Source organism: Electrona antarctica (genome assembly GCF_951216825.1).
Source record: "Electrona antarctica genome assembly, chromosome: 6".
Lineage (NCBI taxonomy): Eukaryota > Metazoa > Chordata > Actinopteri > Myctophiformes > Myctophidae > Electrona > Electrona antarctica.
In genome coordinates this window covers 46,881,768-46,895,172 of record NC_136811.1, presented here as the reverse complement: position 1 = coordinate 46,895,172, position 13,405 = coordinate 46,881,768, and the positions used below count along the sequence as shown (strand labels likewise).

The window sequence follows — 13,405 nt, the reverse complement described above, 5'->3', positions numbered from 1 at the left end:
CCGATCACATGAAATCAGGAAATCAGGGCCGATCGTCATTTTCAAATTATCGGAATCAGATCAGGAGCACAACAAAAAACGTGACCGTGACATCCCTAGTATCATCAATATTATATGCATATCATGATATTAGACTGGATATTGTCTGTGATTTAGAAGTATCGGACCGGAAAAAATTGGTATCGGTAGATACTCAAATGATCGGAATCTTAGCAAAAGAAAACGTGATCGGGACATCCCTAGTTAGGAGGTCCCCCTCTCAGGGACTAAAAACATAACCAGATGGCTGATTATTTCATGGAGCACTTGAGCACGTCTTGTCCACCGTGTCCGTCACCAGAAATGGTGAAATCTCAGAGGCAAATCATGTCACATCACGCTGGGCGGCGATGTAACCAAAGAGCAGAGATTTAAGATGGTACAATCAGTCACTGCTCCAGCAATCTATACAGTGGCTGGGGTCAGTTAAGCACTACAAGCAGAGCCGCATCCAATACAATTTCATCCACAGAAAACGAGTTCGGTTTTCTCAAGCCGACGTGCTGCTGCATAAAGTATAAATTAGGATTGCTTTGCTCTTTACTCATTGTAAACGGCGTCTGAAATCTGTTCTCGTTGAGTGACACTATTGTGCGACAATAAAATTAGGCTTTAGACAGCCGGACGGAGACACAGACAGACCGACCAGGCGACCACTGTGTGGTTTGTCCTGAGTGTGTGTGCGTGTGTGCGTGCACACACAATTGAAAAGCCAAGAAACTAATGTAGGTGTCCATATATGACCATACCACTGCTAAGACACATTCCTAACCTGCTGCTAACATGTGTGTGTGGGTGAGTTGAACTTACCTTGGCGAAGAACACTGAAAGATGAGTCTCACTGCCAAGAATCCAAATAGGGAACTTTGGAGACTTCAGGAACGCACCGACCTAGAGAAAAAAAAAACACACACACACACGAGAATATGCAGAAGATGAAATGTCCAATTCCCACAAGTTTTCACTATCAATCACAAGAGTATGTGTTTAAAGTTGAGCCGAGTTTCAGCAGAACATAACCATGTTTCTAAAGGCAGAAGAGACCTGCTATACCGAACAGACCCACATTCCACACAAACTAATTGAGACAAAGATGTAAAATAGATGTAATCAAAATAGTGATGGGGATTTGACAAGAGTTTCAACTTAACAAAGCTAGTTGCTAAACACAAACTATATATTGCTCTATCAAAATGTCTCTTAGCGACTATGTCCAATAATCCATGGGTCGGCGGTTCGAATCCCGGCTCCTCCTGTCTGCATGTCCAAGTGTCCTCGATTCCTTGGGCAAGACACTGAACTCTACATTGCCTCCATTGAGTCCGTCGGTGTGAGCTTGCCAGCATTGGTGTGTGAATGTGGGAAGTGAGACGCTGGCGTCGAATGTTCGCCGCTTCACCTCCCAATGTATGAATGAATGAACCATTGTAAAGCGCTTTGAGCACTTGGAAAAGCGCTATAAAAATGCAATTCATTCATTATTATTAACTTGGTTACTAAGTTATCGCAGACCAATTTGTTCAATAAGTCTGGTTTAGAGGTTTGTGAATATAAGGGGACATGCTCTGAGAAGATAATCATTTAGCACTCTAACATGCTTTGAGTGTGTCTGTCGTTGAACACAGGATGTGTTCATAGGATAACGTCAATCAATTGATTCCTACAGGCTGAAGAGAGAGAGCAGCACTGTGCATGTTGTTAACACATTAGAGGTCCTTTCAGGGGAGCGGGTGACACAGGCGTTGTCGCCTGGATCAACGACAGATCTGCTCATGAGGGGCATGTGCATGAAACGTAGCCTGGCTAATAAGCCAGACCGAATCAGCCGTTGGCAAAAAAAATTGCCTGCCGGCGGAATACGGTCTGGAGAGGCTCAATTGTATGCCCATTTCCTACACCAGAGAACTGGTGTGGCCAATCGGGACACGGTATGCAATATGGGCGGGCTTTGGTACAGTGACGTTCAATGCTTGAGACCTTTGACTGACAGTAGCTCTGACCAATTGCGTCAAAGAAAAAATGTTTGAACCCGCCCCCCCCCCGGGAAACAAGATCCATACACAGCATCTCCAGACTCAAATACCACACGACAGTGTGATTTGAGTCTGGCTTATTAGCCAGGCTACATGAAACGAGCACAAGCGCGACAATTTCACGGGCCGCACCCACGAAAATACACTTGCGTAATCGCCACTCAACTTTTCTGCGCGTCCAAGATAAACGCACGCCTCTCATTGAAAATGAATTACTAGGCACGTCAGTCGCTCCCCGTCTGAAAGGACCTGAAGACCTGAGGCCGATTCAAAAATATTGTGTTTAAGGCCCAAACCACACCAATGATTCGCCATGCAACTCCATGCAACCAAACGTTTGCGAGTACTTGCATGAAACCATTATCCCCAATGGCAGTTGCAAGGAGTTGCATTGGTGTGACATGTCCTTAAAACTGGTTTGTTGCAAGGAGTTGCGACTAGTTCTATTGGTGTGGTTTGGGCCTTAGGGACCCCCAGAAGATTTGAGTAAAAAAAAAAGATCTACAAGCTCATACAGTAGCTTGGCATGAAGTAGACTCGCTATGAGAATGAGGGTCAATCTACGAAAAAGTGCCATTTTGTGTCCCTCAGAAAGAAACAATTTGTAAATATCAATAAAAAAAAGAAATTATAAAAATCATAATTTAGTTTCCTTGATGTGTTTTCATAACATAACAATAAAGTTTGTTTTATAGGGTTATTTACACACTTAAAAAAGCATGGCCTTGGATTTATGCATAAATGGCCTGTCCCTCTGCATGATTGTTCAACTTTGACTAGATATTGAGCCCAAAAAATGTTGATCTTAAAAAGTGTCTTTTCAAGACTCTTGAAAAGTTTTTATTTTTTATTTGTTTAAAATTGGGTAAATATATTTTAGTTGTTTAAGTCAACCCTGTTACTGTTGAAAGAAAACACCCCTTCAGAGGTAATGTTTTACTGATTATGATGTTGCTTACGCTTCTTTTATTGTATTTTATTTTATTTCTTTTGCCATGCTTTTGTTCCAAAAGTGTTCCAAAAGTCCATCCTTTCCAGGAAGTGACATCATCACATTCACGAAGTTGCTGGAAAAAAAGACAGCCAAGTGTGCTCTTCTTTTAATGAATTGTCTTTGAGTTTCATAATGTTTGACATAAGGGGACAATCACTCTGCATCAACCCTGTTACCCTGTTTAAACTGAGTTAAAAGCATGTCACTATTATGTTGTCAACCCTGTTACTGAGACGTCAACCCTGTTACTAATATAACTTAATAAATTAAAAAGCAGATGTAAAATCAATTCATCTCATATGTTAATTAAAAGTGACCAGTTATCCACACCATTTGTTGTAATATAAAATATTTTATTTTGATAACCTTTTCTTAAAAAATAAGGTGCTCTTCAGGTGATTCAATATTTTCACTTGACAAATACACTGGGTGTAACAAGAATAATTCATCTTTCATGTTGTATGACATTTGTTCAAAAAGTAATTTAAATGTTGGTAACAGGGTTGACAAAATGCACATGCATGCTCATTAAATGTGTGAAAAAATACAAAAAACAAAATAGCCTGAGATGGCCAGTCCTGATGGTGGCGGTAACGTCACCATTATGCCGATTTTGACCAAATAGAGCGAATCTGGCGATGTCACTTCCGGTTTAAGGAACCACAACATCCGGAACTAGCTTTGGACTGTGCAGCACTATCAGATGTCCGGAATGCTAAGCGATCATTGTTTATTTTAATAACTAAGTCAAATTAAGCTCTAATCAAGCCCAAATATTGCATTTTACACAGCGATGCATGCGCGATCACACGTGTGCGTGATCGACCGTGCACGCGCGGATTTCGGCCGGTTTTAGGTAGATTACATCGGCCGTTAGCCAAACAAGCTCAAAGTTGCTACATTTTGTTATATTATGCTCCCGATTACAGGGGATTAAACGATTATGTCAATTACGTCAGTGGCCATAAGGGATTTATTGATTAATTACGTCAATTACGGCACTGGCCATAAGCGGGTTAAAAGCTTTTAAAATGGTATTTTTTAAATCAAACACTGAAAATGGCACGTTTTCGTAGAATGACCCATGATTTTGTATCTGCTATATTTGAAAATCTAAAATTACAGATTCTTTCCCAGTTATAATGGGTTAAACATGAGGATTCTTTATTTTTTTTAATTACATTTTTATCCCACGATTTTGTAACCCATTTTTCACCCCTGTGTCAATTATTTAATGTGATCCTGGGCTCCACACACCCTCCGCCAACCTAGTCCCCATATATGGGGGACATGGGGAGAGCAACGGACTTGAACTCATGAAGATTTTGAGCAGCTCTGAATGTATTCAGTGCATCCAGCTCAGCTCAAATGAATCTACTCATAATATGTCATCATCGGTTGCTTTTCTCTAACACACTTTGCTGATGGACGATGTAGAATATACCAAGTCCATCGAGATCATTCTGAAAGTGACAACATCTCACACAGACACACACGCACACATGATGAAACATCCAATTCCCGGCAGTTTTGATCATCAATCAGAACAATCTGAACAGCAATTTCCAGTGCACGCTTGATGTGACATATCAGCTGTGGGGACCAGCAGATTTCAATACATCTTGCTCAGTATCTCAACATGGGGTTGATCATTGCGAAGCGCTTGTGATGAATCATGACTGACATGCAACGAAACATACAGTGAAACCGCAGCTGCCATATTCACCTTGGAACAATCAAGAAGACTTATGTGTCACGGTCACTTCAAGTAGCAGTGGACGGTATAGAAGGTAGACCCAATGAACTTGTCCTACCATATGGCAGTTCAGTTTGGACCAAACCGTGCTGACCCATGATAGAGGTTGCTTTTTTCTGCTGCACTTCATTTTTATTTTCACTTTCTGCTGCTTGATTTAATTGTATCTCATAGTGTTCATCAGAGATGGAAGTTACTTGAGAAAGGTTTTTGTTTATCTTTCCCGATTATTGCAGTTTTGCACAATAAATGTACCTCTCTACTATGGGAAATACTGTATGTCCGTGTAATGCATTTAAGAATACCACAATAGCTGTATGCAGTTGCCAGTGCTTTTAGACACCTTTGAGAAACACTTCAATTGAAACTTTGACAGTCTAATTGGCTATTGTCAGTATGCAACCCTGCCGTACGACAGAGTATATATGAACCGCCAGTGTTCCGTCAGACATACAGCCAGTATTCATCGACTGTAGCAACACCATAAACAACACATCAGAGTTCAACACTATCCTCACGCAGCAGACATACCAACGACCAGCCTCTGTCCTGGTTTGATCTGTGTCACCATCTAATTTTACAGTACATGTAACTCAACCATCTCCTCTCTATTAACTCTATTAGATCAGTTAGTTTTGGTCTGTTCTGTTGGTTCACTGCATTACTGTGTTCCAGGCCCCAGACTCGGCATGCTCTCTGTGTCGAGGCTTATTTTGGCAACGGCTACCCCACAGGGACCTAAAAAAAGTTCAGAAGTGATTTGTGGTCCAAAATGTCACATGTCAAATGTGCATACCTTTACCATGATATCTCCTGCATTCTACTTTGGTGTACAGGTAATGACTCTCAGCCAGAGGGGTGAGTGTCCAGAGGGGAAGGGGTGGGGTGAGTGTCCAGAGGGGAAGAGAGAGAGAGACTCTGGTGTGGGAGGGGATGGAGTGATGAGAGTGACAGGAGTGTAGATTTGTGTTTCGGGGTGTGTGTGGTCAGCCGAGATCGTTCCTCAAAACACATATTTTCACATGGGAGCTGTGGCTGTGGCTTGGTTTCCCACTGTGTACACAGCTATACACGTACCCATGATGCATGCGAGCGCACACATGCAGACTGAGAGAGTTGTGCGTATGGCGTTTTGTGTTAGTGAGTGTCTGCGTGAGAAAAGTGATGTGTTTATTTGCGTTCGTAGCTGTCCCACAGCTCTGGAGGGTCTATCTAACTGTGAACTCACTGTTTACTAATAAACAAGAATGTAACACACCACAGTTACTCATAATGGTTATTACTTTGACTAAAACTTTGACTGTGTCCTCACTCCTCAAAGAGACTCTTTTCTGTGTGTGCACGCGCATGCGTGCTTGTGTGCGTGTAATAGCTCTATGTAGGATGATTGAATACCTATACACACATACATACATACATACATACATACATACAGGCAGGTTGCCCTTCACTGGTAACCTTGGATTTTAAAAATATATGAAGGTATTGTAGGCTGGGATTTTACAAAAAAGCCCCCCTTTTAAATACATACATACATACATACAGACATACATACTACATATAAGGTATGCCATCTGGTGGCTAATGAACCAAACACATTATCAGAAGTTGAAGCAGTTTTAAAGGACCCACTTTTAGGCCAGTGCAACAGAGCATGCTTTTGCCTTTTTTTAAAACCTTACCCATTTTAACCAAATACATACATACATACATACATACATACATACATAGTGCATGTGAGCTAGTAGACGATAATGTGTGGTAATGTACTTATATTTAACATAAGGTGGCTATTTTCACACCAATCTTTGAAGTTACTGATTGGTGTGAAAATAGCCACCTTATTTAAACGCCACCAAAACTAAAGAGATGATCTTTGATCCAAAAGGTGTCTGCAGCCATGACCCAGTGGTCATGGGGGACACGCAAATTGCAAATGTAGTGTGTGGTTTTGTGTGACCGTGTGCACATCCGTCAGTACATGCAATGTATGTGTGGTGGTGTGTAAACTTGCCTCAAACAGTATATGTGCGTCTGTGTGTGTGTGTGTGTGCATGTATGAGTATACAGTACATACCTTACAGTAACGTAGAGACTCCATGAGAGTGAGGAAACCCACTGAAGCGTGTTTATGGATCCCGTGCAACACTGTCACACGCAATCACAGAAAGGAGAGAGAATGGCAAATAAATAAGGCCTGCAGTGGAAAAAGTGTACACCATATGTATATTCCATCAAAGTTATAGTATGGATCATCAGTGAAAGCCTGAACACACTTGAGGCATACAGGACTGTACCACCACAGCAATACGACAGCTAAAACTGAAAACAGTCTGTGATATGAGCACCCTCTGGTGGCCATTTCTGCATGTGCACGGACATACAATGCTTATCTTTGAGGGCTGTGAGCCCTGAGGGCTGTGAGCTACAGTATAATAACTATATACATTTTAAAAGCAGAGACACTTTGGTAACTTATTTTAAATGGAATCTTCTCGAAAATGAAATTTTATTTAATGCAACATACAGGATGCTCCGATGCTGTACAATAAATCAAAATAAAACAGAAACATATCATTAAAATAGACAAATAATGAAAATAAGTCAAAATAAGTAATTCAATTTAGTCATTCGTGCAGCCCTTATACCTTATATACATGCTTGTTCTAAAGTGTACGTGTGTAAATGTATATACACTGCATGTTTATGTGGACTTATTCAACCGTGGATAAGTTACCTCTTGTAGTTGGTGCTATTTGTACCCCCTCTGCTCTACACCAAATAGCAGATCTACAAGCTCACAACGAGCTGCAATGAGTCGAACTGCTATTATTGGCAAATGTTCCCCCCCAGAATTGGGACTCTAGGGTTCAAGCGGTTAACTTACTCATGCCAGAGCACTCTCTATCCCCGTCCCAGACGTTAGAGACAGCATGGCCAGTAACTAGAAGATTCACCAGGCTCTGACTGGAAAATACACACATTGAGGGCACAGTCAGAAAGAGAGAGGACTCAAACTAATGTAGGGAAAAGAAACATAGGAATAACCCTGTTGCGATACACAGTTGCTAACGTGTTTCTAGTGCCGTGTTCAATTCATCAAACTTCATACTTGGCATTAATACGTGTTGCAATTGTAAATATTCACTGTTGTGTGAGGTGAGAAGGTGAGTTGTTGTACCTGCCATGGCCATGGAGACGATCTATAAGAGGCTCCTCTGTGTCCTCAATCTCATTCTTAATGTTCTCTATACCCTACACACGCACACACAGACACACACACACACACACACACACACACACATAATAATATATACGTATCCATGGATAAAGCAATTCATAATTGTCCATGGGTGGTGGTGGGGCTTGCATGCATAGACATATATAAACGCTAGATGGCGCAAGGCGGAGTCTCTGGCGTCGTTCACCGGCAGCCTGCTTGCAACAGTGAACTTTTCTGGTACGCTCTATGGTACAGTAGCTGGTGATCTGATCAAACAAAAATACTCTTAACTACAAAATCGGGATTAACTAGTCGACTAGTTGAATAGTCGACTAGTTGCTTAATGCCCTAATATACACCGGTATACTGTATATTTTACCTTTGTTAGGATGACAGAATAGAGGAAGAGAAGGACTCCACAGCATCCCCTCCAGGTGTGGTAGAGAGACAGCACCTCCTCTCTGAGCTCACTCACTGACTGCACCAACCGCTTACTGAGACACACGAATGTCAAATACAAATTAAAGTTCATTATTATAGCAGTAGAGTATAATAGCACATTACATTGTAGTTGAAATTTAAAACTTCTTATAGGATGTGAGACTGTACAATCCCCAAGCGAGTCTCTCACTAACGCCCTGTGGGGCACACCTTCGCAGTTCTCTAGCAAAAAAACAGGTAGCTACTCACCGAAACAAAGTTTGCTAGACCTAGGAAAAAATCTATTCTCCAAGCTGGGAAGCGTCTCAGGTCCCCAGCTTCTCTAAAATGCACTTTGTGCTATTTTAATAAAGCAATGTACCGGACACTCGGACAGAGTAACATTTTTTCACCCAGTGCCAATTATCTAATGTAATCCTGGGCGCTACACTTCCTCTGCCAACCTGGGGGGCAGCGGACTGACCTCATGCTTCCTTCTGTGCATGAGGAGTCCAAGCTGCTTCTTTTCACCTGACAGGGGAGAGTTTCCCCGGCCGGACGTAGCACGTGGAAGGAACACTCTATTCCGACCAGTTCCTTTCCCCTCCATCAGGCGCCCCGGCTGGCCAGGGGGAGGTAGTTTAGAGACCAGGATTACTACATGTTTTTGTGAGGGTACCTACTCTAGGGGACACTGGGAGAACATGCAAACTCCACACAGAAAGGCCCTTTCGCCAACCCCACCTCGGGTATGGGCACTGATGACGTGGAGGAGGGAACACACCCCCAGCGGCAATCGAACCAAGGACCTTCTAGCTGTGAGGCGACAGCACTACCGACTGTGCCACCGTGACCCCAGAATAACTTCTACTATAGCCTTTTCGGGTTGTGCCTGTACCGAACCACTTGGATGCACTTTATTTCATGACAAAAATAGTGCATTGTAGAGAGAAACTGGGGACCTGAGACGCAGGTTAGAGAATAGACTTTTTCCTAGGTCTAGCAAGCTTTGTTTCAGTGAGTAGCTACCTGCATGGTTTTGTTTATTTTCAGGGAATTCTAAACCCTCCACGACAGTGGGACATTTTGCTAGAGAGCAGCGGAGGCGTGCCCCACAGGGCGTTAGCGAGAGACTCACTAACGCACTGGACCAGGACTAGTAGGCAATATAGTAATAAGTATAGATTTCTCTTCTGGCATGCAGCTGTATCTGTTTTTAATAATTTTGGGGGAGAATATCTGCCTATAAAATGCTGTGAAGCTCATTGGTCAACTTGAATCACAAACATTTGAGTGAAACACAGAGTCTATAAAACAAAACACCATTAAATACAAAAGCAAACAGTGACTAGATACCATTATCCTGTAACACACAAAATCCTGAGTGAAACACCCAGAGCAGCCATAGAAGCAAGTATGACTGTAACACAAACAATTAAAGTAGCAATAAACACACAGGCGCGCGCACGCACGCACGCACACACGCACGCACGCACGCACGCACGCCGGTGCTTTCTGCTGATGCATTTCTGGGCCGACCAGTACTACACTGTGTGTTCGACGATGCTCCAATACTGGCAAAACACAACCTCGCTTCATTTGACTGCCTCACGTCTGTGTGAAAGTGGGTTGCTGTGTAAGTGTGCTACTGTACGAGTTAGGGAGTGAGTTTTTTATTAGACAATTAGTCAGTGCAGAGTCAGCGGTGTGTAAAGCAGTAGAGTGAAACAACTAATTCACTGTGAAAGCCAATTCGCACTAAGCTCTGCTCTCCTGTTGCTCTCCATCTCAATACAAAGCATTGGCAGGGTTGATGCGTAGTAGTGAAGTCAAAGCTAAACAAACCCACACACCAGACGTTGGACATATTACTCAACGTCAGACCTCTATTGGATGAGGGAGAGGGGTGACCAAAGGCCAGCAGGGTGATACTACATTAACCATGGTTCCCACACAATGACATTTCTAACCTTTTCCATAACCTTTCCAAAGTATTTTACCCAATTTCCAGGCCTATAGCAAACTGTGCCATCAATGCCCCAAACCAGACTCGAACAAAGGTGTCACGTTAACAATGCATCACGGTGGAACATGTTGTTAGCTTGTAGATCTATTTATGTCACGTGACGTACACACATACATTAGGCCGCTCTCTCACAGCACTACATTTTACCATGTTACATTTCACTTACATTTCAGTTTCACATCATGTTAGACATGTTTTTTAACGAACAACATGAATAAGCCAAAAACAACGTATATCCAAGTATTTTCCAAAACATTTGATTAATTCCAAACCTCTTCCAGGCTTTGAAAACTGTTTTTCTAATTTACAAATATTTCCAGGAATTTAATGAACGTGGGAACCCCGATTAAGATTTAGATGACAATGTCGACCACAAAAGCTGGCTATGTTTCCCTTTAGAGATGCTCCGATCATCGGCCACCGATCAGTGATCGGCCGATATTTAATCTGTCGAGAAACCGTCATAAAATAAGTCAATCATATATATATAGTATAATATAATTTTGCCTCTTTGTGACAGGCCTAAACCTTTTCCCCTTCCTCCCCACACACACACACACACACAGGAACAGTTTTGATGTGGGTTTTGACATATAATAATTTAGGAAATATTCAAATTTTCCCGTTAAGCACAAGATTACAGCCGATCATGAGAAAAACAAGCGGTGATCGGGATCGGTCCCAAAACACCTGATCGGGGCATCCCCATTTCCCTTGTCAAGGTTTGTGGTTTTTAGTCCTTGAATAAAATGGATGGAGTAGAGATAGTCGAGTGTGGAGTAGAGTAGGCTGAGGTTCACTTACTGTAGAACACTGTGAAACTGCTCAAAGCCAAGATCTTCAACAGCTAAAGCAGCTAGACATAGGAGCACACACACACACACACACACACACACACACACACACACACACACACACACACACACACACACACACACACACACACACACACACACACACACACACACACACACACACACACACACACACACACACACACACACACACACACACACACACACACACACACACACACCCGATGAGTTGACGTGCATTTATGCATGCACATACCATAACGCAGCATGACATTCTTATTTGACTTAACTGGTGCAGAATAACACACTGTCAAACAAGTTAGTCATTAATAGCAACTCAGAACTACAACAGACTGTAGTGTAACTCTTATTGTGCTTTTTAATCCCCAAATTAGTTGTCGCCAACAAATGCCTCCCAACACACACTTTGTTTGTTGTATCCTGACTCAACTGCCAGTTAGGAGCCCCCACCGGGAGGATGCAGAGCCATCGTCCTACTCCTCCCGGACACTCAACCGGTGCCTACCCCAGCTGGTAGAAATATGTGCAGTGATGTCACCCTTCCCGCCCAGCTACCCTCCCCAGAACACAGGGGGGGGAATTGAGTTCGTATAGACGCTCAACAGAGGTGGATGCACCATGGTGGATTCAAGCCCACAACCTCTGTGGTGGTGGGCAGTCACTTTACCACTGCACTACCTGAGTGCCTTGTGGACGTGTATAATCTCATTGCTTAACAGAAATTATGAACATTTAAAAGTGTTGACTACATACTTTTTCATTTGGAATGACATTTTTTGGCTGAGCGACAAAGTATAAATGAACCTTTCCACAGATAACGTACTGGGCTGTCGCTGGTCCTGCAGGGGCTGGCTGCTCTCCGGCTCTGGCGTGCCCTGCGTGTGTGACGAAGGTGTTTGCGTGTTGGAGGTGTGTGTGGTGGTGTGAGGGCTCTGTCCTTTAGCCCATGACAACAGGCAGTAGGTGGTGGAGGGACCGGAGCAGGCACACTCCAGGATCTCACTCAGAGTGGAGCACAGAGCAGTCTTCTGGTCCTCCTCTGGAGAAAAGAAAATGTTCACTTAATCATTCTTTTGAGAATGTGAAAAACTTGGCGATTCAAGGAAAACCCATGAATGCTATTCAACTAACTCATTATCACTATTAAAAGCGCATATCAAATTTAAAACACATTTGAACTACTGTGATAGAAAAAGTGAAGTCATTCTGCACAAGTAAGCCATTTCCATAATACAGCAGCAGACAGTTTTATATGAGTAGTACATTCTAGAATGGATTATCACAGTACACATTCACAACTGGAAGTCAGGCAGTCTAAAAGTGGTAACCCACCTGTCATCTGTCTCCAATCTAAACTTTCTCTGTTGAATAGGATATTCTTCAGAATGAAGGCCTGCAAACAAACAAACCCTGAATCAAGCACATGCAAACAGGCACATATCTTTGCTGCAGAATCAGAAACGAATGAATTCAGAATTCACAGGATACAATTTGGGCCCAATATGATAATAGGTACTACTGCATATAACCGAGGGGTGTGTAATTGTGTATTCCTTTCCTAACGGGCACCACCCTAGTAGTATTATAAATGTTGGAAGATTTAATTAAATCAACAGTGAACAGATCATTTTCTGTTCAGTTACTAGTTAGAACGTGCTCTTCACCACCATATGAATAGCTTTCGGTTGCTATACAATCGATAAACAGGAAGTCTGCCTCCGTCCGCTTCAATGTATTAAATACACCTTTTAAAATCCATTTATGTCGGATTATTTTCCCAGATTCGTTTTTTGATCAAAACAAGCTTTATTCACGGCTCATAACTAAAGCGTTGCTGGTCGCGAGACTTGGCTCATACCTGAACAGGTGCAATGACAGCACAGGGTCCTCCTTCTAACTGCTCCAGGGCTGAAGGCTCATTCTCACTGAAAACAAACCCTGCCACACAAAAACAACAAAATCACAGTCACACCATGGTACGAGGTTCACGCGAGGTACTTTCACAATGTGAAAAAATATAAATGAAACAATCAATCGTCAAAGTACACACACGCTGTAGTGTACATAATATTGCTACA

General features: G+C 42.5%; 1 protein-coding gene across 1 annotated transcript in view; it reads right to left on the bottom strand.

Annotated features, from left to right (window-relative positions):
* mindy3 (MINDY lysine 48 deubiquitinase 3) overlaps positions 1-13,405 on the bottom strand; it is a 58,500-nt gene that overhangs the window by 41,592 nt on the left and 3,503 nt on the right. The window contains exons 3-11 of the mRNA XM_079503534.1: positions 13,186-13,265; positions 12,660-12,720; positions 12,151-12,366; positions 11,296-11,347; positions 8,425-8,539; positions 8,004-8,077; positions 7,710-7,789; positions 6,900-6,970; positions 850-930 (exon numbers count right to left, since the gene is read on the bottom strand). Coding sequence (XP_079359660.1) covers positions 850-930; positions 6,900-6,970; positions 7,710-7,789; positions 8,004-8,077; positions 8,425-8,539; positions 11,296-11,347; positions 12,151-12,366; positions 12,660-12,720; positions 13,186-13,265 — 830 coding nt within the window. The remainder of the gene's footprint in view (positions 1-849; positions 931-6,899; positions 6,971-7,709; positions 7,790-8,003; positions 8,078-8,424; positions 8,540-11,295; positions 11,348-12,150; positions 12,367-12,659; positions 12,721-13,185; positions 13,266-13,405) is intronic.